Source organism: Culex quinquefasciatus, chromosome 2 (assembly GCF_015732765.1).
Source record: "Culex quinquefasciatus strain JHB chromosome 2, VPISU_Cqui_1.0_pri_paternal, whole genome shotgun sequence".
NCBI classification, from domain to species: Eukaryota; Metazoa; Arthropoda; class Insecta; order Diptera; family Culicidae; genus Culex; species Culex quinquefasciatus.
The window spans coordinates 84,230,933-84,258,786 of NC_051862.1; the positions used below are offsets into that span (position 1 = coordinate 84,230,933).

Genomic DNA, 27,854 nt, shown 5'->3' on the forward strand with positions numbered 1-27,854 from the left:
CGCTGCTGTTATACGCTTAACTGTCCCATGTCATTTTTGAACAACTTTTTTTTTTTTAATTTTAAGTTTAGTTTTACGTTTACTTTTCAAAAACCCTATAAAACCTAGAAAATTTGTTTGGATGCTCGTTAAAAAACACGCAATTTCCATCAAGTGACCAAAAACCGAAACAAAGACCTTTATAAATAAATTTGACGATTTTTTTTCAATAAATCTTCAAAAGCTTAGGGCATGGAGTTCTCGTGGTCAGATTGATCACAAATTTGGAACTCATTTTTGAATCAGGAGTTAGCATTGACGGGTACCCCGATTTGGACCACCGAAATTTTTACGCTCCTTTTATGATTTAGGTATGTGATATTAAATGAAAGAAAAGCATACGATAAAACTATTTTATAATTAGTATCAATTAACAAATAAATTTTCTTTAAATTAAAGAAATCATTATGACATGCAACATTAAATGAGACCTGTTATTTCCGATTCGAGATTTGTAGCGCGGAAAGGAATAAATTGCGAAAGACGATCAATAATCACCAAGAAAAAAAAATACAATTTTCATTTTTCTCACAGCCCTCAGTCTTCTCGGTACGCTTCGTTTGTGTAGGTGGACTTTACATTTTCCAATCCCTTCTCCAGCGGTCCCTGGTCCAGCTTGGACGGCACTTGGTCCAGCGGTTCGGGCTTCTTGAAGTCACCCGTTTCAACGTCATCAACATCATCGCTCGCGGAGTCCGAATACTTGTAGCGCGTCGCCAGGATCATAAACAGTGCCATATCGAGGAACATGAGGATCGCAAACAGGAAGAACTCGACCGACTGGGACTGCACAAACTTGGCCTCGGCGATGAACACCACGAGCATGTTACCGAACGCTACGGTGAGCAGCCAGAACGCCTGGATAACCGACTTCATACTTTCGGGCGCCTGCGAGTACGAAAACTGCAGACCGGTGATCGAGAACATTACCTCGCCGGCGGTGATGACCACGTACTGCGGGACCAGCCAGAGCATGTGCAGCGAGTTGGAGGGAGTCACGGTGTGTCGTTGAAGCATCTGTGAATAGGGGGTTTGGGTTAGTTTGAGTTGTTAAAGGGGTTTATGGACTGACTTACAAATTCGTTCTCCAAAACTTCGTGAAGAATTATGGTGTAGACTCCCCCAAGCTCAAGCTTCATCGAGGCGATCTTGCGCGTCCCATTGTGACTGAAAATGTCGTACTCTCCGTCAGCTACTGATAGTTGGTCGATCTTGTTGAGTGTAACGTTGTAGTGCGAGTCCTTGTACCAGTTGTTCTTGAGCAGGACCTTGGCAGTGGTTTTAATGTTGGCGAGGATTCGAATCCGAGGTAAGCCCCGCTTGTCCTTCTCCACGGAGTCTGTGTACTGCTGAAGATTTGCTTTGTTGGCTTTTTGGTTGATAAAGTGGCTAATCGAGTGTCCCGGTTGGAGATAGAACGTTCCGTTGATCGTGGACATGTTGGCCTTCACGCAGAACGTTTCGTTGGTGGTGGCGGTGAAACGGAAGGTCGTATTCTGCATCGTGTTGACGTGGATATTCTCGAATGCTCCGAGCGATTGGACGGTGAAGTTGCTGGAGTTTGGTACGTCGGTCTTAAAGTGGTAGTCACACGGTAGACCGTTGTAGATTCGTAGTTGAGATTCATGCGGAGCTGGCATTACGGCGTTGGTTTTGTCGAGGGCGATCTCAACGAATCCGGAAATGACGAAGGCAGCTCCAGCTAGGATACCACCGAAGGTAAGTTTCTGAAGGGGGGTTCGAACACCCAACTTTTCTAGGATTGGGTACACAAGACCTTCGAAGAACGGGATGAACGCGAGGATCAACAGCGGATTGATGACCTGCATTTGATCGGGCTTGATCGTGAACGCTCCAATTTCTCCGTTCATCCGAGTTGCTTGAAACGTCCAACGAGATCCTTGCTGATCAAACAGCGCCCAGAACACCGGCAGTGGGATGTACAACACCAAGATCTTCATCAACGACTTGATGTCCGCTACGATCTTCCGCCCGTACTTGGTTTCAGCATATTCCAACCAGTGACTCCGCGGGTTCACTTCGCGTTCCTTCATCCTTGTCGACAGTGCGTTCCCGATACATTTGAACACCAGCACGACCATGTTCCCGGCCGGCTTCTTGATCATGTACATCGACTTGCCACAGACAAACACAAAGATCGACAGAATCATCAACACCGCCGGAACTCCGAACGCCAGCGAAAAGCAGTCCGGATCGTTGAAGCAGTGCACATCTTCGCGCAGAATCGGCGTCAACGAGGTCGAAATCAGCGAACCCGCGTTAATGGCAAAGTAAAACAACGAGAAGAACTTGGCCAGCTGGACGGCCTGTTCCGGCAGCTTGAACTGATCACCGCCGAAAGCCGAAACGCAAGGCTTAATACCACCAGAGCCCACCGCTATAAACAGCAACCCAAGCACGGTCATTGACCTAGAAAGATTAATTGAAAAACTCTCAATTTAGCCAAACAGAGGTATCCCACAACAACTCACGTTGCCGGCAGGTTCAGCGGTGGAATTGCACCCAGCGCTATCAGCGTGCTCCCGATGCAGTACACAATGGATAGATAAAGGATGGTTTTGAACTTCCCCAGCCAACTGTCAGCGAGGATGGCCCCCATCAGCGGGAAAAAGTACGCCAAGCTGGTGAAGATGTGATAAATTACGGTGGCCGTGTCGTCATCGTAGTTGAGCTTCTGGGTGAGGTAGAGCGCGAGGACAGCTGAAAATGTGTTTAGATATGATATAAAATAATTGGTATCCCCTAAACTATGTGTGTTTAGTGTAATGAACTTACTTCGCATGCCATAGTAGTTGAAGCGCTCGCTGAACTCATTGCTGATGATGAAAAATATTGACTTGGGGTACCGCACGGGCTGAAACGCAAATGAACAAAACTGTATCATGTTTTTTGTCTTAAATGGTAACTTTCGGAAAATTCCTGATTTGGTTTCTATCGTAGTTCAAACATCAATTAATCAAAACTTTAAAAGACTTTAAATTACAGTTTTCTTATTCGCTAATTACAAAAATTTTAGGCAGAGAAAAGCGAAAATACATGCAAATTGTTTTAAATCTGCAATTACTTTTCTCATATGATTAAAATTTAGGAAATTTATGAACAAATATTAGTTTTGCACTATGAGTTTCCAGAACATTTCGGTATGTGATGTGGAACGGTGGAGACAATCCCCTTGAAAAATATTTGTAACGGTCTAAATCATTTACAGAAAGCATAATATTTGTATACAATTAAAAAAATATATTTCAACATAAACAAACTCAATTTAACATCAGAAAAGCTAACCTTCAATAAAAATTGTCTGTAAAATCATTTAAAAAATTGAATTAAACAAAGGTTAGTGAATTTATTAATATCATGATGTCGTGAAATACAATATTTTTCCCGATCCAAATTACACTAACTCGTCGTGCTTATCTTCTCAAACAGGATAACGCTCACGAGCAAGAAGAGAACAGCGCTACGAGGTTTAGAGTCCTTTTAACAACTTCCGATTTTCAGCACTGCACTAAATTCTTTATTTTTTATATTTTTTTTATTCGTGATTTTTGAACAATATAAAATGCAAATTAGTTTGTTGATTCACGATACTATTTTTTCGAATAGATTTTGAATCATTCAGATTTTTCTTTAAACTAAATAAATTTATTTTGAATTATCATACATCAGAAGTGTGCCCAATCGTACACAACATGCAATAATAAAAAAAAGATTGTATACCGTTATCAAAGGTTACATTGGGTCTGAGTGATGAGATATTCAAGAGAACTTTTAAAAAGAGACTTTGATTGAAACCGCCAAAGGTTTACGTTTTATTAAAAAAATTAGGTATTCCAAGCAGTTGTCCACCGACTGGACCAAATCGAGGATTGTAAAAATATCAGTTCTCATCGACTACAATTAAATATCATTCCTGAAAACTCACACCCCAAATATTACTGGCCTTTTTCCGTTCAGTATCAAATCGCTCTCTTACTTCTCTCATGCTCATGCTCAGTTTCAAATCGCCCTCTTACTTTCGAAAGAGAGAACGAAAGACTCAGCGGTGAGAACGCGTGGCCGTAAAAGAGGAGACGAGTGATAGAAAGAGAGAACGCCCTGGGTAGAACGAAGAGAACCTTCTGTGTTCTGTCTAGGGCGTCCAATTTTCCCGGGTTTTGAATTTCCCGGGAAACGGGAAAAATATTTTTGGAATCCCGGGAATTCCCGGGATCCCGGGAAATTTTTGAATCAGTAATAAAATCTATGTTTCATTATATTTGTTATGTTTTCAAGCTTAAAATCATTGAATTAGCTTAATAATATCAAATGGTTATAATCCTCACTTCAATCTTAACAAAGACGACAGTTTTAAAATAGCCTAAAAGAATTTTTTTTTGTCTGTGTGGTGTTTAGAATTTTATATCAACTACTATTTTTAATTCCAGTATGATTAATCATTTTTTTATTTGCGAATCAAATTACATAATTCTTGAGCTTTTTTTTTTTTGAAAAGGTCCAATAAGCTTTTGTTTTCCATATGTTTATAGGACCTATTCAAAAAAAAACTTTGGAATTCTTTCATATTTTTTTTTCTTTTATATATGTTTGACTTTTATATATGTCATGACTAAAACAGCTAGAAAACAAACAACGACAATAAATAAAATGATACCAGTCAATGTAAAATTTTAGATGGGTAACTCTCTACCACTTCACACGAAATCGGGAAAAGTTGCCCCGACCCCTCTTCGTTTTGCGTGAAACTTTGTCCTAAGGGGTAACTTTTGTCCCTGATCACGAATCCGAGGTCCGTTTTTTGATATCTCGTGACGGAGGGGCAGTACGACCCCTTCCATTTTTGAACATGCGAAAAAAGAGGTGTTTTCAATAATTTGCAGCCTGAAACGGTGATGAGATAGAAATTTGGTGTCAATGGGACTTTTATGTAAAATTAGACGCCCAATTTGATGGCGTACTCAGAATTCCGAAAAAACGTATTTTTCATCGAAAAAAACACTAAAAAAGTTTTAAAAATTCTCCCATTTTCCGTTACTCGACTGTAGAAAATTTTGGAACATGTAATTTTATAGGAAATTTAATGTACTTTTCGAATCTACATTGACCCAGAAGGGTCATTTTTTCATTTAGAACAAAAATTTTCATTTTAAAATTTCGTGTTTTTTCTAACATTGCAGGGTTAGTTTTTATAGTGTAACAATGTTCTACACAGTTGTAGAGCAGACAATTACAAAAATTTTGATATATAGACATATGGGGTTTGCCTATAAACATCACAAGTTATCGCGATTTTACGAAAAAAAGTTTTGAAAAAGTTACTTTTTGCATTTCTCTTTGTTTCGTCGTCTGTGTCTGTCGCGGGAGACCGTGAACGGCCATGATCGATGACGACCAACTTTTTCAAAACTTTTTTCGTAAAATCGCGATAACTCGTGATGTTTATAGGCAAACCCCATATGGGTCATTCCAGGTCAACTGAGTACACTTTTGGACTCGACCTTCACCGATTTGGACCAAACTTGGAGGGAACGTTTATCTATCAATAGTTAACAGAAATCCCAAGTTTGGTGCGGATTGGACCATCCCTCTATTTTTGGCACCGCCCTCTTTTTTGGCGATTTTCTAAAAACTTTTTCTTTTAATCATAACTTTGCAACTATTTGAGCAAAGACTTTCTACAGATTGCATTTTATAGAAGATTGTCAAGGAATTCGATAAAAATAAAATTTTAACCCTTAAATGCCCACTAATATTATATTTTATCGTTTTAAGTATAAAAATTCAGTTTTGACCAATTGCTTATATTTTTATTTGTTTTATTTTATCATCATCGTGTTCCCCGGACAATTTTACATAATAATCAATGTAGACTCCAAACTAAAATGAACTATTGACGAGATACAGCGATTTTACTGAAAAAAGTTTGATTTTGCGCAGCAATCAGAAGTTCATGGTGTACTTTTCAACAAAAAGGAATGAATCTCGCATAATTCGGTTTTTATATGTGAGAAACTTATTTCGGATTTGAATTCATAGGACAGAGTGCAGTGCAAAGTCAAACTTTTTTCAGTAAAATCGCTGTATCTCGCCAATAGTTCATTTTAGTTTGATGTCTATATTAATCATTATGTAAAATTGTCCGGGGAACACGATGGCGATAAAATAAAAAAAATAAAAATATAATCAATTGGTCAAAACTGAATTTTTGTACTTAAAACGTTAAAATATAATGTTAGTGGGCATTTAAGGGTTAAAATAGTATTTTTATCGAATTCCTTGGACAATTTTCTATAAAATGCAACCTGTAGAAAGTCTTTTGCTCAAATAGTTGCAAAGTTATGATTAAAAGAAAAAAAAGTTTTTTAGAAAATCGCCAAAAAAGAGGGCGGTGCCAAAAATAGAGGGATGGTCCAATCAGCACCAAACTTGGGATTTCTGTTAACTATCGATAGATAAACGTTCCCTCCAAGTTTGGTCCGAATCGGTGAAGGTCGAGTCCAAAAGTGTAGTCAGTTGACCTGGAATGACCCATATGTCTATATATCAAAATTTTTTTAATTGTCTGCTCTACAACTTTGTAGAACATTGTTACACTCTAAAAAATAACCCTGCAAAGTTAGAAAAAACACGAAATTTTAAAATGAAAAATTTTGTTCTAAATGAAAAAATGACCCTTCTGGGTCAATGTAGATTCGAAAAGTACATTAAATTTCCCATAAAATGACATGTTCCAAAAATTTTTACAGTCGAGTAACGGAAAATGGGAGAATTTTTAAAACTTTTTTAGTATTTTTTCGATGAAAAATACGTTTTTTCGGAATTCTGAGTACACCATCAAATCGGGCGTCTAATTTTACATAAAAGTCCCTTTGACACCAAATTTCTATCTCATCACAGTTTCAGGCTGCAAATCATTGAAAAACACCTCTTTTTTCGCATGTTCAAAAATGAAAGGGGTCGTACCGCCCCTCCGTCACGAGATATCAAAAAACGGACCTCGGATTCGTGATCAGGGACAAAAGTTACCCCTTAGGACAAAGTTTCACGCAAATCGAAGAGGGGTCGGGGCAACTGCTGTGTGAGTTGGCGGAGAATTACCCAGATAAGTTTTGAATTCATTGTTTTATATAAAACATATTTTACAAATTATCTTCAAGTTACTACCGCCAACCGAGGGAAAATCAGAATTACAGTCTAAATAGGTACAGGAGATTTTAGAGCAATACATTTGGAAGTACAAATTGTTTTGTTCTGTTACTGTTTCAACTGAAGTAGTCCAAAACGTCATGCAAATATTTTTTGCTTTAATAGCTGTATTTATTCGTTACATTTGTACGTATTTGCCCTAGATGCCGGTGTTTGATTATAAATAATTTGATATGAGATTTATTTGTTTTTATTTAAAATCGAAAATTTTTTTCAAAAAAATAAAATAATAGAGAAAAAATGTAAAGCACTAGGCATTTTGCGGACCTGGTAATTCAAATTATAATATTTTTCCCTTAAATGCCAATTTAATGCTGAGATTGCTGAATACAAATTTTAATTCATTTTATTGTTCTACTATTTTCACAACCAAATCTGAATTTCCAGACCAAAATATGATTTTTTTTTTCAATTTCGGGAATTCCCGGGACAAATTATAGAAAATCCCGGGATTCGGGAATTCCCGGTTTAGGAAAAATCCCGGGATTTTTGTCCCGGGAATTCCCGGGATGGACGCACTAGTTCTGTCTAATTTTATACGCTACCACACGAGTTCTATTTTCTACTCTCACAACCGCAAGACCTAGGAAATCAAGAGACAAAGGGATCTGGAAAGTTGTTGACAGTCGCTATACTCTTTAATGTTTAGGTGCAGAAATAATCAGATAATAGGTAGATGACAGATGATCTATCACTTATTTGCAACACTATAATTTGTTTGTTCTCGACATGTTCTTGCCGAATGTTGATAAAGTTTCTTACGATTGTGTTTCAAAATATTTTTTGTTTACAAGATGTTAGAAACCTCCCGATTTGTCATTGAAAAACATTTTCTTATTTCAGGAGCCAAATGACGAAGCATTTTTTTACGTTTCAGATACTATTTTTTTTTATTTAGGTAATGAGCCGTTTTGCGAACGTCTTTTTTTTTAAATGTGCTTGTACTTAAAATGCAGGATATTTTGTACCTTTAAAATAAAACAATCCTAAGATGTGCCTAAGTATTTAATAACAATCTACTTACACATTCTTTTCTAAGTACACGTGCGAACACGTTATTTGATAGCATTTAATCTATATTCAAAATAGAAAAAAAAGCAAATGCTTATACAAACCCCTACAGAATTAGTTTATTTTGTTCTGCACCTCTTCAAACACATGTTATTTCCTCTTATTTATCCCAAACATGCTGAGTTATGTCTTTGCCCCAGCGGACTTTAATCAACCGACGCACTCGGTTACCAACCAGGAATTAACCGCCCTTTTTGGCATTGTATAACTCGTGCTATTTTTAAACGCTTGCCGCTCGAAACGCGTTGTTCATTAACGCAAGCAGAGCCAAAACAAACCGCAATTAGCTTCGCACGCGCCAAATGAACGCCGAGGTTCCTCCGTGCTCCGGCCGTTGAAATTGTTTGTTGCCACTTGACGGTGGTTCAGTAGACCCGGCGAAAGTTACTGACCAAAGGTGAACTTTTTTTTTGCACGAAAAAGACGACCTCTCTAGCGCACGCGACTAGTGCAAAATTTGCGTGGCTTTTTTGATTGTTTTTTTTTTTTTTCAGGTGGTAGGCCGTGTGATTTGGTAGAACTCTGCGATAACATTTAAAAAGGGTAAATTTTAAAAGGCGTTAAATTTAAATTTGAGCAAGAATTTACAATAACTTTAGATTCCAACCTTTTAAAATGTGAATACAGAACTTGAATTTGGAAGATTTATCGCGTCCAAGATCTAAACGGTCAGTTCAGTGGCTAATCTTGACCTCCACGCATACCCGTGACTTAGTTCCAGTGGTAGTTCAGCCATGTGTGTGATGGTAATGACGATTGGCGATGCGACATGGTGTGCATTGCAAACAGGTCCAAATGTTGGCTAAACCAGCCATCGCGTCTACTAACGTTCATATCTTCGACAAAAAGTATTTATCTAGTTTTTTTTTCTGAAGTTGTCTTGAAGAGGGTGAAGGCTGCTTGCTCAGACTCGCTGATGCCAGACTTAAAATTCTGTACTCGTTTTCGAGCTCGAGTGACGCCGTGATTGGCGGAATCGCTGCAAGTTAAAATGCTTTTCTTGAATGTGTTGGAAAAGACACATTAAATATTTAAGTATAGCCGCTACTGCTGGGGTTGTAGACGACCACAGGGCAGATAATTGAAATACTAAGAACATTAAAGTGGTTTTCTTGCTGAATACACATCGTAGTGTTTGTTTTAGTCGTAGTCGTTGAGCGATCACGACCGATTAGGCAGTTACTTGTGGAATTATTCAACTATTTTTTTCTGGTGAAATCACAAATCAAAACATTTAGCTTTTACTTGCACCGATAAGCAATTTATATAGTTACGGATTGTGAGCATTTTTAAGATTGTTATATGTTATATAATCAACTGAATTTAACAATTCAGCAGTGTTGCCAAATTCACAAAAAAGATCTATTTGAAAAAAAATTTAATCTTCAAGTGGCATTGTGGTTGGAAGATAGAGTGGTTCACTATAGGCGCTCTATAAGGGTGTTTTTGAAAATCTAACTTTACAGAAATATTTTTGGGATTTTGCTGTCTTCTAGAAAGTTGTTGGACTTGTCAATTTAAGCAACATTGTCGACGACACCAACATTTTATCTCGTAATCTACGTCTTTTGCAACCAAATTTAGAAAGCATCTGAGAAAACCTATACAAATAAACTTTTTAACCCTCTACAAGCCAACCCCGCCTCTATACGGGTTTCGGTTTAAAAAAATCACCAAAAATCCATTTTTCAACCAATTTTTGATCTTTAAAAGCATTGGAAAAAATAACTCTTAAAATTTTAGAAAATTTATGGGTTGGAAGTTTTACTTGTTTTATGTGACTTTGGCAATGTTTTTAAAAATGTTATTTTTTAGAGGTCAACTTTGGCTGTGTTTTTAATAACATTTCCTACATTTCAAGTAAAAGAAGTATGCAGTTATTTTTCTAGTGTCCCAGAATATGCCTCTTGCCTCTACACATTTTTTTACAATTGAAATGATAATGGGGTAATTCTCCGCCAACTCACACAGCAGTTGCCCCGACCCCTCTTCGATTTGCGTGAAACTTTGTCCTAAGGGGTAACTTTTGTCCCTGATCACGAATCCGAGGTCCGTTTTTTGATATCTCGTGACGGAGGAGCGGTACGACCCCTTCCATTTTTGAACATGCGAAAAAAGAGGTGTTTTTCAATAATTTGCAGCCTGAAACGGTGATGAGATAGAAATTTGGTGTCAAAGGGACTTTTATGTAAAATTAGACGCCCGATTTGATGGCGTACTCAGAATTCCGAAAAAACGTATTTTCATCGAAAAACACTAAAAAGTTTTAAAATTCTCCCATTTTCCGTTACTCGACTGTAAAATTTTGGAACATGTCATTTTATGGGAAATTTAATATACTTTTCGAATCTACATTGTCCCAGAAGGTCATTTTTTCATTTAGAACAAAATTTTTCATTTTAAAATTTCGTGTTTTTTCTAACTTTGCAGGGTTATTTTTTAGAGTGTAACAATGTTCTACAAAGTTGTAGAGCAGACAATTACAAAAATTTTGATATATAGACATAAGGGGTTTGCTTATAAACATCACGAGTTATCGCGATTTTACGAAAAAATGTTTTGAAAAAGTTGGTCGTCATCGATCATGGCCGTTCATGGTCACCCGCGACAGACACGGACGACGAAACAAAGAGAAACGCAAAAAGGAACTTTTTCAAAACTTTTTTTTTCGTAAAATCACGATAACTCGTGATGTTTATGAGCAAATCCCTTATGTCTATATATCAACATTTTTGTAATTGTCTACTCTACAACTTTGTAGAACATTGTTACACTCTAAAAAAATAACCCTGCAAAGTTAGAAAAAACACGAAATTTTAAAATGAAAAATTTTGTTCTAAATGAAAAAATGACCCTTCTGGGTCAACGTAGATTCGAAAAGTACATTAAATTTCCCATAAAATGACATGTTCCACATTTTTTTACAGTCGAGTAATGGAAAATGAGAAAAATTTTAAAACTTTTTTAGTGTTTTTTTGATGAAAAATACGTTTTTTCGGAATTCTGAGTACGCCATCAAATCGGGCGTCTAATTTTACATAAAAGTCCCTTTGACGCCAAATTTCTATCTCATCACCGTTTCAGGCTGCAAATGATTGAAAAACACCTCTTTTTTCGCATGTTCAAAAATGGAAGGGGTCGTACCGCCCCTCCGTCACGAGATATCAAAAAACGAACCTCGTGATCAGGGACAAAAGTTACCCCTTAGGACAAAGTTTCACGCAAATCGAAGAGGGGTCGGGGCAACTTTTACCGATTTCGTGTGAGTTGGTAGAGAATTACCCAAAATTAATAATTGATATTTATTATAAACAAAACTATTAAAAATAATAATATTACACTAGATTCTAGTAATGATTAGAATAATGCATGAAAAATTTTAGAAGAAAAACATAAAACTAGAGAAAAAAAGAAGATGGACAAAATTCACTCGGCTTGTGATTTTAAAAAAATCGAACGTAGACCTGATTTTTTAAAGTTAAATAAAATTTTAAATGATTGAGTATTTTAAAATTGTTTTTATAAAGTGCATCGTTTTCATGTTCTATACAAAAAAAATATTTTTTTGCATATAAAGGGCCTTTTTATTTGTAGAAATCATGGTCAACCTTGATATTTTTTTTCAAAGAAATCTTAAAACTCGCTTCAAAAACCATAAAGATAAGACTACAGGGTTGCTGAGATACAGCCTCTGAGGAAAACAGACAGGAAAAAAAAATGTTTTGTTAGTGTCGACAAAAGAGAAACTATTCAACCGATTTTCAATGTCAAAAAATTTAGTTTTCTTTTCCTTTGAGTAAAATTTTATTAAAAATGGTTAAATCAACTAAATAACTTTGCCGGTTCCTTCACGAGGTTTTTTGGACTTGTTTAAGTGTAAGGATTTATTTAGTAAATTTGGTCTATAAACTTTATGTTTAAATGACGTGGCACGCCGTAGCTGATTCCGATTTTGATTTTAATGTCGATTTAATTCTATTTCATTTGGGAATGCTGCCAAAATACTTAACTTAAATTCATATGTTTATTAGCATTTGATTAAATCCACACCAAACATGCTCGAACTAAAGTAAGTTTATTTTTATAAATAATTCAGCGCAAATCAGTCAAATTAAACGATACAAGTGCAGTTTAACAAATCACCATAAAATAATTATGCATTATTAATGCAGACCAAAACAGCTACACTGATTACCTCCATTGAGCATTCGAAGGGGTTAACTTTTTTTTCGCACCATTCAACCAACGAACTTGGATTACGGCGACTTGAAGCGGGTCAATGTTACGTGAAGCGTATAATATGGTTTGTCCATCGAATCTGGCGTGGGATGTACGGTGGATTTGGTGGTTTTTTGTTGACTGTTTCTCGCCAAAACACGAAGACATATCGAGGCAAGGCACTCTGCTGATCACTTGAGTAGTTTTCTTGTATCTCCATTCACAAAACTTCTCGCATTTTTTTTTTTTGGCGATTCGCGATTCAGGGACAGTTTTGTTTTTATTTCGCATTCAGCAAATCGTCTGCGTAGGTGACGATGGGGTGCGCGAAAGTGTGAATGAAAGTGATTGTAAAAAATGTTGATGCTCAATGGCAGGCGTAAAAGACATTGCAAAAGTTGGGGGAGTAATTCCATAAGTGCCTTATGCCACTGGCACAGTTCCATATGCGTTATTACGAGTGGATGGCATGCCAATAAAAGTGGTAAACTTTTACTACCATTGAGCAATTGATTACTGCAAAGATTAAAGGAGAAGAAACTTGTCACTGTATTATTATCAGTATTATTTAAATTCGTTCCAGTGTTCGAACATGATATTTCATGTGGCGATTGCACTTCCAAAAACGATCATCTTGACCTTACACTCCCATTATGGGTACGGTGACACTGTCCCACTGAGCAAAACAGAACCGATAAATTATTGTTTTGCATATTTCGGAAGACACCAGTCAACAACGAGGCAAATGCGTCAACGTCAAAGTCACTCTTCCGAATCAATTAATATCAATTTGTGCGACCTTCGATCGAAAGTGTCGCGGACCGATTAACCTTCTTGACATCTCCTACGCTGTCGATTGTCCACCGCACGATCGGAAGAAGTTGGCCTCTACAGGCGATATTGTACTGCCTGCAGATTCGTTGAACCCGTGATGGTGCGAAATGCGATTCTTTTTTTAATACGACGTGAATATGAATAAATTATTCCGTCCAGGTCTTTTCGACGTCGCTGGGGGACAAGGTTCTTCTTCCTTTAGCAGTGTGACATACCGGAAAGACCTTACTCACTTGAGACGTTGTTGGTGGTGTTTAAATGTCACTAAAATAAATCAGTAACAATTGGTTCGCGACTAGCAATTTGAATGCATCAGAAATTTCTTCAGAAAGAATTGAGACATTGTTTTCTTTTGAATCGGTCTTGAATGTAAACTTATAGTTTAGAAGAAAATATAACGTGAGTAACAGGAACAATCAATCATAAGAATTTTACTCTCTCATTCTTATTTACTTCCCACCAGACCAAAATTTATTGAAATTGGAGAAATAATAATTGGAAAATCCTTTTGCAACGATATCATTAAAACTGACCTTTATTTAAAATTAAATAATGTTTATTTTTTTTAGTCATATCAATCAATTTGAATTATTTTTTAAAAGAAAAAATAATTATTTAAATGGAGCAATTCCAGCCATTTTTGTGTATATGGAGCCAGTTGTACTCCAAAATGACATTTGAGAAGGTATGCCCTTATTTAAATTTTTTTTTTATTTTGTAATTTAAAAATTACTGTTTTCCGAAGCCGTTGCATCGTATCGAAAAGTGGTCAAAGACTAACTTGTAGGAAATTGGACGGGCTCTCTGAAAAAAAAAAATACACTGAAAGAAAAATACACGCCACTTTTATGAGATTTTTAAATTTTTATGTTTAAAAGTAAAATTTTAAGGTGATGTCACGATTTTTTTTGGTTCAAATTTTTTGTGTAATTAGCATAAAATGTGACAAAAAGACTCACGAAAAATGCAGGATGGCATGTCTTTCCTGGGTAATTCTCTACCAACTCACACGAAATCGAGAAAAGTTGCCCCGACCCCTCTTCGATTTGCGTGAAACTTTGTCCTAAGGGGTAACTTTTGTCCCTGATCACGAATCCGAGGTCCGTTTTTTGATATCTCGTGACGGAGGGGTGGTACGACCCCTTCCATTTTTGAACATGCGAAAAAAGAGGTGTTTTTCAATAATTTGCAGCCTGAAACGGTGATGAGATAGAAATTTGGTGTCAAAGGGACTTTTATGTAAAATTAGACGCCCGATTTGATGGTGTACTCAGAATTCCGAAAAAAACTATTTTTCATCGAAAAAAACACTGAAAAAGTTTTTAAAATTCTCCCATTTTCCGTTACTCGACTGTAAAAATTTTTGGAACATGTCATTTTATGGGAAATTTAATGTACTTTTCGAATCTACATTGTCCCAGAAGGGTCATTTTTTCATTTAGAACAAAATTTTTCATTTTAACATTTCGTGTTTTTTCTAACTTTGCAGGGTTATTTTTTAGAGTGTAACAATGTTCTACAAAGTTGTAGAACAGACAATAACAAAAAATTTTGATATATAGACATAAGGAGTTTGCTTATAAACATCACGAGTTATTGCGATTTTACGAAAAAAAATTTTGAAAATGTTGGTCGTCGTCGATCATGGCCGTTCATGGCCACCCGCGACAGACACAGACGACGAAACAAAGAGAAACGCAAAAAGTAACTTTTTCAAAACTTTTTTTTCGTAAAATTGCGATTACTCGTGGTGTTTATACTTAAATTTTTGTAATTGTCTGCTCTACAACTTTGTAGAACATTGTTACACTCTAAAAAATAACCCTGCAAAGTTAGAAAAAACACGAAATTTTAAAATGAAAAATTTTGTTCTAAATGAAAAAATGACCCTTCTGGGTCAATATAGATTCGAAAAGTACATCAAATTTCCTATAAAATGACATGTTCCAAAAATTTTTACAGTCAAGTAACGGAAAAAGGGAGAATTTTTAAAACTTTTTTAGTGTTTTTTTCGATGAAAAATACGTTTTTTCGGAATTCTGAGTACGCCATCAAATAAAAGTCCCTTGACACCAAATTTCTATCTCATCACCGTTTCAGGCTGCAAATTATTGAAAAACACCTCTTTTTTCGCATGTTCAAAAATGAAAGGGGTCGTACCGCCCCTCCGTCACGAGATATCAAAAAATGGACCTCGGATTCGTGATTAAGGACAAAAGTTACCCCTTAGGACATAGTTTCACGCAAATCGAAGAGGGGTCGGGGCAACTTTTCCCGATTTCGTGTGAGTTGGTAGAGAATTACCCATATGACAGACTTGATTTTTCAGTCTCGTTATTTTTTTTACCAGAAAGCTCGTCAATTTCCCATAGTTGGCAAAGTTGTAGGTATTGATGAATACTTTTCAGAAAAAATAGATACACGGAAAAAATGTTTTGACTAAAATTTTTAATATAAAATCCAATTTGCAATCGAAAAGTACTTCACAGAAATTTTTATGAAGTGCTTCGTTTTTGAGATATGGCCGCTTAAAGTTTATTTTCTGCTTAAACAATCGTTTTTTATTATTTAAAGTAGTGTAAATGAGTGAACAATTCGGAAGATTATAGAATGCTTTTACAAAACATCCAATGCGCCATGGGTTTCCTAGGCGCATAGGTTCGTAAGCGAGACTTTAAGTTTTCAAAGTCTCACCCAAACAGCCTCCCATTTCCTAATGGACTAATTATTAATTTTAAAATGAAACGTTTGTATTTTCTAAAAAAATATTTAAAAATGGAATAAATATTAACAATTCAAAAGCGCGTAATATTGAATATTCGCTCATTTAACCAAAAATGCATATTTTCGATTTAAAAAGTGATGTCAGAAATTCTAATTCAATTGTCCGGATTTTAAAACAGCCGTCGTTCTGTGTTCGGGTTTGAAAGCAAAAAAAAGGCTATTGAATTTTTTTGAGTTGCTTTCTTAGTAAATTAAGTTTTCCATATATTGTTTGATGTGTTTTGAAAAGAGCATTGTAAACCATGTTTTTACTTTGCCTCGGCCTGCTATGATCAAGATGACATTTTGAGGAAATTTTGCATCCGAGCTGTCAGAATCAGTACTGGAGTTTTTTTTATAAAATGGTCAATGAACCAAACCGTGGACCGTGGTGTAGGGGTAAGCGTGATTGCCTCTCACCCAGTCGGCCTGGGTTCGATCCCAGACGGTCCCGGTGGCATTTTTCGAGACGAGATTTGTCTGATCACGCCTTCCGTCGGAAGGGAAGTAAATGTTGGTCCCGGACTAACCTAAAAAAGGTTAGGTCGTTAGCTCAGTCCAGGTGTAAGAGTCGTCTCCCTGGGTCCTGCCTCGGTGGAGTCGCTGGTAGGCAGTTGGACTAACAATCCAAAGGTCGTCAGTTCGAATCCCGGGGTGGATGGAAGCTAAGGTGTAAAAAGAGGTTTGCAATTGCCTCAACAATCAAGCCTTCGGACACCTAGTTTCGAGTAGGAATCTCGCAATCGAAAACGCCAAGGCAATGCCGTAGAGCGAATAATTTATTTTTGTTTTGTAATCTATGTTTTAATTTATCCTAGTTAAAAATTGCTCTTTAAAATGCCTCAGCATTTAAAACGACATTTTGCTACCAAATCCCAGAAAACACTCATGTCCGACCAGTATTGAATCCCCATAGGCAAGCAGCGGTAACGATTGCGCAAGCGGCAGGATCATCAATTCGCAAGCTTTAATGAGCTTTAAACGAGATGATATGTTGGTGAGAACTGTATGAAATGATAATTATATGGTCGGAGCTAATTAATTTGAACGCGCACATTTTCAACGGCCAAAGCAAAACTGAACATGAGCCGTAATTATACTGTGTGTGTGTGTGCTACCGATCCGTGGAATGTTGCTTAAAAGTAAAAATCTGCACCTCCTTACGGGGCAATACCGTGCATGTGAGTAAACACACGGCAGCTGGTTCGATTCAAGTTCAAAAAAAAAAAATAATAATAAAAAAACTGGGCGTTTGATAGAAATTCTGACTCAACGAGAGTTGATTGATAAACGGTTGTGGAGGAGGAGGAGGAGCGCCCATCTCTTCATGATCGATTTCGATGCAAATTGTAGAAATTCGTGAAAACTTCTCGCTGCGGCATCCATTCATCGAACGGCAGTGAAGCGAACCACGAAAAAAAAGAGTGAGGCTTGACCACACGAAACTTGCTTCTTTTTTAACGATTAGCGAGGTAAAATTTGGTTGGCCGTGTGTTGGCATGTTTGTACCACTGCTGGCCAGGCCAGGCTAATTAAATGAGTAATTGGCTCACACAAGCTCGTGCATAAAAACAAATCGTTTTTTTCTGTGTGAGCATCGCCGCTTCATTATGAAAGCAGTCGACTGTGAAGACACAATCTGCTCGGAATCTCTGCACCAGGATCGAGTGAATCTGACTTCAAGAAGCAAATGGCACAGTAAGAAACATGAAAACTAAGATTTTTTCTCTAATTAAAAAGCTATGATTTTTTTTATAGATTTTGATAGAATATTTAAAGTAAATTTATAATGTAATTAAAAAAAGTATTAGAACGTTTAACGAAGCACACAAACTTTTTTACTATGAAGTTTATAACAAAAAACTAACTTAATCCACCTATGTGGTTGGTGCCTTCCTCACCCTTTTCCAACAATGGGTGATATGTGATATGATGGGTTTGGACACAATTTTCGTCTGATTTCGTTAAGTTCCGGAATACAAAAAACACACATGTCACTCAAGGGCTCATAAGTCGCATCTTAAGTGGTCATAGCATGAGACAGGGTTGCCAGATCTTCAATGTTTTAGACTCGTTGGAAGGGTCTTTCGATTACTTAACCAACGATGGGTTAGATGGTGGATCCGGACATTGTTTACATACATTTAAGTGAGATCCGGCTACAAAAAAGTAAATAAATGTCACTTAAGTGGTCATAGCTCAAGACAGGGTCATCAAAGTTTTAGATTCGTTGGAAAGGTCTTTCGATAACCTTACCAACGATGGGTCGGATGATGGATCCGGACATTGTTTACATACATTTAAATGAGATCCGGCTACAAAAAAAGTACATAAATATCACTTAAGTGGTCAGAACTCGAGACAAGGTTGCCAGATCTGCAATGTTTTAGACTCGTTGGAAGGGTCTTTCGATAACCTAACCAACGATGGGTCGAATGGTGGATCCGGACATTTTTTACATACATTTAAGTGAGATCCGGCTACAAAAAAAAGTACATAAATATCACTTAAGTGGTCAGAACTCGAGACAGGGTTGCCAGATCTGCAATGTTTTAGACTCGTTGGAAAGGTCTTTCGATTACCTAACTAACGATGGGTCAGATGGTGGATCCGAACATTGTTTATATGTATTTAAGTGAGTTCCGGCTACAAAAAAGTACATTAATATCACTTAAGTGGTTATAACTCGAGTCAGGGTTGCCAGATCTTCAATGATTTAGATTCGTTGGAAAGGTCTTTTGATTACCTAACCAACGATGGGTCGGATGATGGATCCGGACATTGTTTACATGCATTTAAGTGAGATCCGGCTACAAAAAAGTACATAAATATCACTTAAGTGGGTATAACTCGAGACAGGGTTGCCAGATTATCAATGTTTTGGACTCGTTGGAAAGGTCTTTCGATTACCTAACCAACGATGGGTCAGATGGTGGATCCAGACATTGTTTACATGCATTTAAGTTAGTTCCGGCTACAAAAAAGTACATAAATATCACTTAAGTGGTTATAACTCGAGACAGGGTTGCCAGATCTTCAATGTTTTAGCCTCGTTGGAAAGGTCTTTTGATTACCTAACTAACGATGGGTCGGATGATGGATCCGGACATTGTTTACATACATTTAAGTGAGATCCGGCTACAAAAAAGTACATAAATATCACTTAAGTGGTTATAACTCCAGACAGGGTTGCCAAATCTTCAATGTTTTAGACTCGTTGGAAAGGTCTTTCGATTACCTAACCAACGATGGGTCAGATGGTGGATCCAGACATTGTTTACATGCATTTAAGTGAGATCCGGCTACAAAAAAGTACATAAATATCACTTAAGTGGGTATAACTCGAGACAGGGTTGCCAGATTATCAATGTTTTGGACTCGTTGGAAAGGTCTTTCAATTACCTAACTAACGATGTATAACATGATGATGTTTGGTTCAGTTTACTGCCATTTATTCAACTTTCGAAAATATGCGAAAACACATTTTTATACATAACTTTTGAACTACTTATCGAAACTTCAAACAATTCAATAGCACCGTATGGGACCCTAAACCAAGTCGAATGCGACTGGTTTGGTCAAAATCGGTTCAGCCAGTGCTGAGAAAACTGCGTGACATTATTGGTCACATACACACACACATACACACACACATACACACACATACACACACACATACACACAGACATTTGTTCAGTTTTCGATTCTGAGTCGATATGTATACATCAAGGTGGGTTTTCGAGCTTTAAATAAAAAGTTCAATTTTAGAGCAGGATTATAGCCTTACCTCAGTGAGGAAGGCAAAACACTGATAAATTGAGCACGATAACCAACCAGCAGCATCAGCACTACTGCACCGCAGTGCAGTTGCTGTGGCCAGATGTGCAAAATTCGATAATAGCTCAAAATAAGGCCCCATCTCGAAGTAGAAAAAAAGGAAAGACCTTCAGCTATTAGCTGTCGAAAGCATCACTCAACAGGGGCTTGAACGCACAACGCACGTTACAAGGATGTTCGAACCGAAAATTGCCAATAATAGACGCTAGCATGTAATTTGTCTATCCGAACCCGCAAAATTGAACTTGAGTCTCAGAATTAAAAAGTTGAGGTAAAAGACTAGAACCAAAAAGAAAATCTGCAATTTTTTAAAAAATTGTAAAAATGTATTCGGGACCGTGATGTAGGGGTAAGCGTGGTTGCCTCTCACCCAGTCGGCTTGGGTTCGATCCCAGACGGTCGCGGTGGCATTTTTCGAGACGAGATTTGTCTGACCACGCCTTCCGTCGGATGGGGAAGTAAATGTTGGCCCCGGTCTAACCTAAAAAAGGTTAGGTCGATAGCTCAGTCCAGGTGTAGGAGTCGTCTCCCTGGGTCCTGCCTCGGTGGAGTCGCTGATAGGCAGTTGGACTCACAATCCAAAGGTCGTCAGTTCGAATCTTGGGGTGGACGGAAGCTTAGGTGTAAAAAGAGGTTTGCAATTGCCTCAACAATCAAGCCTTCGGACACCTAGTTTCGAGTAGGAATCTCGCAATCGAGAACGCCAAGGCAATGCTGTAGAGCGAATAATTTGATTTTTGATTTTTTTTGAAAACAAAGGCTTTGTTCTATATTTTGGAAAGAGTTTTGTTTTTGTTGGTTAAAATTTGCAACTTCAAGAAGACCCATCAATCCATCTTCAAGAAAGACTCCCCAGAAACGAGCCCGTCCTTCAAAAATCCCCGATGGTATAACAGGTTAAATAAACGTGCACTCATGCTTGGAGTCAGCCATAATATCTACTGTGGAATGCAAAGTGCTGTGATGTGGGTATTTCCGATCGACAGGTTTTGACAATTTAAGTTATAGTGATACAAATTTCAATACTATAGCTAATAAAATTTTACGCTAATTTATTATGAAACTTGTTCATTTTTATTTTGAATGTTTGATATGTTAACTACCACATAAAAAATGTGTTGTTTAATTTTTAAAGGACGTGATAAATCGTGTTGCTGTTGTTCTTTGCCCTTTTTATTTTAAGTAAAGACGTTGTGAATATTTCAGCTGAAAAAATATTGTTTGCCCCTCGACATTTTTGAAATAAATGTAATGAAAAAAAAGGGGCGACTAAAATTGTAAAATATATGCAAAATATTTCAAGAAACTTTAAAAAGTTTAGTGAAAACATAATGAAATCAACAAAAAAAAACGATTCGAAATAAAATTAGGTATTGTTTTAAATTTTAAAGTAGTATAGGTTTCTACCCTTTTTCTTAGTAAGTTAGTGCAATTTTTTGGATTAAAATATGCCATTTTTAAATGTTAGAATTTTTGTTTGGTGGCATCTAAAAATACGCTATTTGTTGCATTAAAAATCTCAAGATTTTTCTATCGTAGAAAAAAATCTCACGAGTGTACTGATAACTCATTTAAAATTGATTTTTAAAAGGAGAGAAATTTTAGTATAACCCTAGTACCAGTATTGCAAAGACGTATTTTTTTACTGGGCCAAAGTTCTTTTGTTATTAACTCATTAAAACTTTAATATAATGCGTAGTTTTGGTTCCAGATCACATATAGAGGAGAAAAGCAACTCGCGACAAAATTTTGAGGCTAGGAGTTTTGACAGGTATGATTTTCATAAAGTATTCGCCTCCTTTTCTCTCCCACAGAAAACCTGGGAACGAGGTAGCTGTCAAACTAGGCCAAAATGTTAAAGTCACTCACAAAATGAACTTTGAGTGATTTGAGCTCATTTCTGTCGTCACGATTTTCTCCTCTATTCGAGGTCTATTTTTTATACATCTCGTGACAGTGGAGTGGACCCCTTCCATTATGCGTCATCCATAAAGTATGTCACGCTCTAGGGGAAGGGGGGTCTGAGCAAGTGTGACATTGCGTGTTATAAGTATAGGAAAAGCATGACAAAGGGGGGGAGGGGGGGGGGTAAATTTTGGCTGATTTTAGCGTGACGTACTTTATGGATGAAGCCTTAGTGATGATAGAAAAATGACATGTTATGTTTTTTTTTTAATCGGGATCCGTTTTTATTTCTAGATTACTATGGGTTTCCTATGCACAGAGAACCTTTTGAAAAAGTAAAAAGGATTTCATTTAGAACATATTATTCTTTATAGCAGAAATAAGTGTTGTGTTGTAAACTTACTCAAATTTTTTAAGTATCAAAACTGATACCGTAAACCGGGATAGCATTGATAGGATTTCAATTTATCTTTAAATATTTTTAAAACATGTACTAGGCTGGTTCACATAATATCCATTTATATTTTTCCAAAAATATATTTTTTTCAACAGTGCTAGAAAATTGACTTGTTGAAAATTGTTTTCTTAAAAATGTATAGGACTGTGCGTTTTAGAAAATTTCATCCTGATAGTGAGAAAATCATATCAATTAATCAAATTGATGATTCTTTCAGTGTTTTATTCAGAAAAAATAATCAATTAAATATTTGTTTGACTAAGTTCTGGGTGCTGAAAAGACAGAATGCGTAACGTGATTTCCGAATGATCCCCACTACTCCTCACTAATACAACTGCACTACAGCTGTAAACATAAACAAAATAGAAGGCTATGTTCAAGCCCAAGCGTAACATATTTCTTGCTGCTGAAGTGACTCGTTCTGAAACATTTTGGATCTGATGATATTGAAGTTTTCGCTGAAAAATTAAGTTCTTTGCGCTTTTTTTTGTTCGTAGACTAAACGACCTCCTTTGTTTTCAGCGTGACGAAAAATTGCATCAGAAGTGAGAGGAATTTTGTGAATCAGAAGAGCAACTGAATTGAAGTTACGAGATTATGGATCTTTCCAGCGCAGTGATAATACAGGAGTAAGATTATTCAATGTTATTTGGCAGGTGCCACTAGTTACTGATAATTCGTCGTAAACAATTCGTTAACATAGGTTTTACATGAGACATAGCGCTTATTAAAAAGTTAGCGACAAATTATGCCAATCTCGATTTCAACTCTTTTCTTAAGATTTGTTGACTTTGAATACCTCAAAAGCTCGACGCCCTCGACCTTTTAATTCCTGACAAAAAAATTATAGATCGATTGGTTAGATCGCAAATTGGTTCCGCTTTGACAGTTCTATATTGAGACCGCTTTTCGGACCACTATTCTGCACCTAGACTAAGTTTATTGACTTTTTTTTTATAACTGTGAGGTTATTACATAAAAGTGTCAGGTTTGATCAAAGCTCAAAAGCAACTTTTTTTTCATAAAAAAATATAAATTTGTGTTGCTACCAAAACCAATTTCTCCGCTTGATTCATTTTTTTAAATGAAAAGTGTTCTACAGAAATTGCCTATTAATCTGAAGATATGTTAGATTTTTCATGGAGACATGAATTTAAAACCGCAATAGAAGAACGCGAAAGGGAGATCTAGAACTGACCGCGGATTACGTTCCATTGAACGCCGTTAGAAAATTTAGTTTAATTATACAGCAATTCCATTTGAAAAGAGCCTAAATCGAAAAAAAAGTTCTCCGATCGGGCTCAAAATTTTTCTGGGGGTTCCTAGGCAAAAATAATTAGACCCGTATTTTTTTGTTTGGCCATAAGGGTGACCTACGCCGTGTTAGGGTGGTCTGAAAAATGTCAATTTTCGTCATTTTTTGCAAAAACCTCTTTTTTCGAAAAATCATATCTCAGATTTTAGCTGTCTTAGACGCAAAAGAAAGGTGATGAGTTTGGCTATTTGGGAAAAATAGTAAGAAGTTTCAAAAATCTAGCTTACCATTTGAAAAAGTCAAACAAAAAAAAATACGGATCGAATTATTTTGGCCAAGAAACCCCCAGAAAAATTTTGATCCCGAACGCAAAACTTTTTTTTCGGTTTAGGCTCTTTTCAAATGGAATTGCTGTATATTAATAATTGAAATGTAGCTTTGTAATGTATGAAAACTGAGGAAATATAAATTTTCAAATGTTCTAATTTTCATTTTTCAACTAACGATTGCTTAGCAACTATTGGGATTTTGATGTTCAATGGTAGATATGAAAAAAAAATGTGAAATGTATAAATCACTTTTAGAAAGGGCCAACATTGAAATGTTAGGCTTATAAGAAAGCTCCTCAAAATTCTTCAGCAAAATAATTTCCGAAAAAGAAATCCATTTTCGGCTTTTGTGGAGAATTTCTCTCGTACAACACTCAAGCCAAAATAAATGTTCTTATTTGACATTGAACTTACATTATATAAAGTTTTTTTTTTTTAATAAATATATACACTGCCTGAAACGAGCTGATATCTGAACAATCATGAACCCAAAATCTAACAAGGAGGTAAAACTAAATAAATAGTCTTGTTTTGAACATTGTTAGTCAGCAACTGAGTTCATGTTACTTTGTTGTGTTTTTTATAGGCTGTGACTCACGAGTGGATAAAATTAATACTTTTAACCTTTTGGTTGAGGTTTCTATTGGTTTTCTCTAGCGAAGGCAGAGTGAAATAACAGCGCAATAGTGCTGCACTTATTACACTGCCCCGTAAAATGATATTATGTTGTGTACTAAATATGTATAAAAGTAAATTTTAAGCAACCGGTAGATCATGAATATGGAACAAGCCTAATTTATATTTTGAAACTAATACAAGAAAAAAAAGCTTCAGAAAAAAAATCACAGATATTTTTTTATATTAAAAAATTAAATTAAATTCGCATAGAGCTAGAACTTCATAAATTATAAAAATTTAATTATTATCTTAAATAAAGTTTTTAGAATCGCCCAGTGTTATTAGCCTACGATAGGAACGCTATTACAGGTGTCGAACTATCCGCCTAGTGTAGAGTGTAATTACCGGTGAGCTAGAAACTTCGAATCGCGTCGAAACCATTTTGCCTGATTTTCGCGATGCACTTTTGTGTTGTCTGCTTCACTTTGCTATGTTTTTATGTTGTTGCACACTTTTTTTTGTTTTTTTTTTTGTTTCACTTGCAATTATGTATTGTTTCCTCCGGTTCATACATCGCCAATCGACACTGAAATTGATCGGGCGCGCTTGCTAAATCGAATCTGATCTTCTGGCTACGGTCTGCTGGTAGAGAGAGAAAGATTAGGTCGTCGCGTCGTCGCTGCTATTGCTTTTGCTGATGTAATCTTCGGTTAGTGTTTCCTTTGGGGAGTTCACAATCCGATCGCACTAACACACACTTGCGCAAACAATTTTGGCCCGGCGTGTTTCAATTACCACTCCAACTCCGTTGCTTCGTGTCTTTAGTTACACGAAACACTGTTGTTCGTTGTTTTTTTTTTTTCGGGGAAAGTACGATAATTTGATAACGTTTCTCCTTCTTCTCTTCGCGGTAGGTTTATTGATCTTCGTCAGAAACGCACACAAGCACCGATGGAAGCTCGTGCAATTTTTTTCTTCTCTTTTCGTTATTGATTTTCCATTTGCCAACACAGGAAAATTACCGACAATTTCGGCTCTATTGGTTCTTCGGGCACCACCGCAGCATCCACCTGCGAGGTCGGTAACAGCAAGGTGAAACCCACGTGGATGATATAACGAACGAACAAATAAATTGAACGAGATCGAACGAAACAATCGCGAGAGAGAACTTTTCGCGCAGCGATCGGAAAGTGAAAATCACAAAGGAGAAACACGAAAACACAGAAGAAAAAAAAACTCAGTTGCGATCGCGAGCACAAATCAAACAAATAATAAATTCGCGATCGCTTGATCGATCGTGAGAGCGTTTTTTTGTAGTTGTCTCTGACGAACCTCGCGCGTCGTCGGCTGTTGCAAGACTGAACCAACGCGTCGGAGTGTTTTACGGTTTTACCATAATGCCTAGCAGCCTATAGTTAATGAATTTTTAATAAGATTCGCGAGCGAGCACGGACCATGCTGACGGACTGGACTGTCGATCACTACTGGCGGTTTGTAAGTTCGGAAAGACTGTGCTGCAGGCAGTCGCAGTGGAGTCTAGGAGTGACTGCAGCAGACAGTATTGTTATCGAGTTATTAGACTAGGTCAGGCAACCAATCGTGTTGAATTTGACGTGAGACCAAGTACCTGAGACATAGAACTTGATCTTAAAAGTATTTGATGTTGTCTCTTTTAGCATCTACTGCTACTACCTGTTGCTTACACAGTGGTCCTTCATTAGGGTGTAACAAAAATGACTATTTGCAGGCATTCAGGGGCTGGTTTCGGTGGGCGAACTGAGTTTAAGTCCCAAATATAAGCTTGACAAGACGTAACGCTTTTGAACTTTGAATTTTAAAGATCATTGCAGACTCATCAAACATGAAGTTTGTCGCTCCATTTCTGACGACAAGGCATTGAACCACTGAATCCACAGCATCACATTCTAGTATTTCGTGATGATATGTGTATATTTTTTTGGTTAACCCTCTACAACTCAATCCCGCCTTTAGACGGGCTTCGATTTAAAAAAATAGCCAAAAATCCATTTTTCAACCAATTTTTGATCTTTTAAAAGCATTGGAACGAAGAAAATTTATGGGTTAGAAGTTTTACTTGTTTTATGTGACTTTGCCAATATTTTTAAGAATGTCATTTTTTAAGGGTCAACTTTGGCTGTGTTTTTACTAACATTTCCTATATTTTAAGTAAAAAGAAGTATGCAATAATTTTTCTAGTATCCCAAACTGTTCCTCTACGCATTAATTTACAATTGAAATGATAATGGAGCCATTTTATAGCAGAAAATGTGAAAAACAAGCAAAAAATTAAAAAGTGGCTATAAAAACATGAAAAAATTAGAACTAATGATTGCAAAACAACTAGACAGGTGTTTAATGCATTTTAAAACACTTTTTCATTCAAATGTTAAAACCATGGCTCGTAAATTAAATTTTTAAACTTTTTTAATTTTTTTCGATTTTTTATTTTCCCTTGTTTAGGAGGTAATATGGAGCAACTTTTGTCCTACGAAAAGCTTTTGGTTTCTTGTTTCATTTTTAAGTAATTTTATTTGCATTTATCTTGTTTAGTTTATGTTAGTTTCTGATAGTATTTCAAGCAAAACAATGTAAATGGGCCTATGTGGACTTGTAAACAAGCAAGCTGTCCTGCTCATGTCAAATGTCTGACATCCACTGAAATGAGCAGGACGGACTGCTTGTTTACAAATCAACATTCTTATATTGTTTTGCTTGATTTGGCTTATCTTTTGCCTTTTTAGTTTTTTCGTGCAGCTTTTTGCAGTTTTTTTTTAAATAATTTTCCCGATTTTCGCTTTTTTCTACTGGGTAATTCTCCGCCAACTCAACACAGCAGTTGCCCCGACCCCCCTTCGATTTGCGTGAAACTTTGTCCTAAGGGGTAACTTTTGTCCGTGATCACGAATCCGAGGTCCGTTTTTTGATATCTCGTGACGGAGGGGCGGTACGACCCCTTTCATTTTTGAGCATGCGGAAAAAGAGGTGTTTTTCAATAATTTGCAGCCTGAAACGGTGATGAGATATAAATTTGGCGGCAAAGGGACTTTAATGTAAAACTAGACGCCCGATTTGATGGCGTACTCAGAATTCCGAAAAAAAACGTATTTTTCATCGAGAAAAACACTTTAAAAGTTTTAAAAACTCTGCCATTTTCTGTTACTTGACTGTAAAAATTTTTGGAACATGTCATTTTAAGGGAAAATTAATGTTCTTTTCGAATCTACATTACCCCTCATTTAGAACAAAAAATTTTCATTTTAAAATTTCGTGTTTTTTGTAA

General features: G+C 36.5%; 1 protein-coding gene across 7 annotated transcripts; it reads right to left on the bottom strand.

The window, feature by feature from the left end:
* Nucleotides 1-378: 378 nt before the first annotated feature.
* On the bottom strand, nucleotides 379-26,042 carry LOC6033386 (peptide transporter family 1). Of its 7 annotated transcripts, none has more exons than XM_038255771.1 (6): nucleotides 25,947-26,042; nucleotides 24,959-25,192; nucleotides 2,836-2,914; nucleotides 2,532-2,760; nucleotides 1,116-2,469; nucleotides 379-1,056 (listed from the first exon to the last, which is right to left on the bottom strand). In XM_038255771.1, the coding sequence occupies exons 2-6, from the start codon at nucleotides 24,992-24,994 to the stop codon at nucleotides 577-579; spliced, it is 2,178 nt and encodes a 725-aa protein (XP_038111699.1). In that variant the 5' UTR covers nucleotides 24,995-25,192; nucleotides 25,947-26,042; the 3' UTR covers nucleotides 379-576. The 7 variants fall into 7 exon arrangements, with proteins under 7 accessions (XP_038111699.1, XP_038111698.1, XP_038111701.1 ...); XM_038255770.1 differs by having other exon boundaries at nucleotides 24,959-25,195; nucleotides 25,947-26,041; XM_038255773.1 differs by having other exon boundaries at nucleotides 24,959-25,195; nucleotides 25,886-26,010.
* Nucleotides 26,043-27,854: the final 1,812 nt, after the last annotated feature.

Coding starts and splice junctions, on each gene's coding strand:
- LOC6033386 (XM_038255771.1), bottom strand. CDS start 24,994: ATGGTTTCGACGCGATTCGAAGTTTCTAGCTCACCG. Junction 2,915..24,958: donor TCGAAGTTTCTAGCTCACCG/GTAATTACACTC, acceptor TTTGCGTTTCAG/CCCGTGCGGTACCCCAAGTC. Junction 2,761..2,835: donor CAACTACTATGGCATGCGAA/GTAAGTTCATTA, acceptor ACACATTTTCAG/CTGTCCTCGCGCTCTACCTC.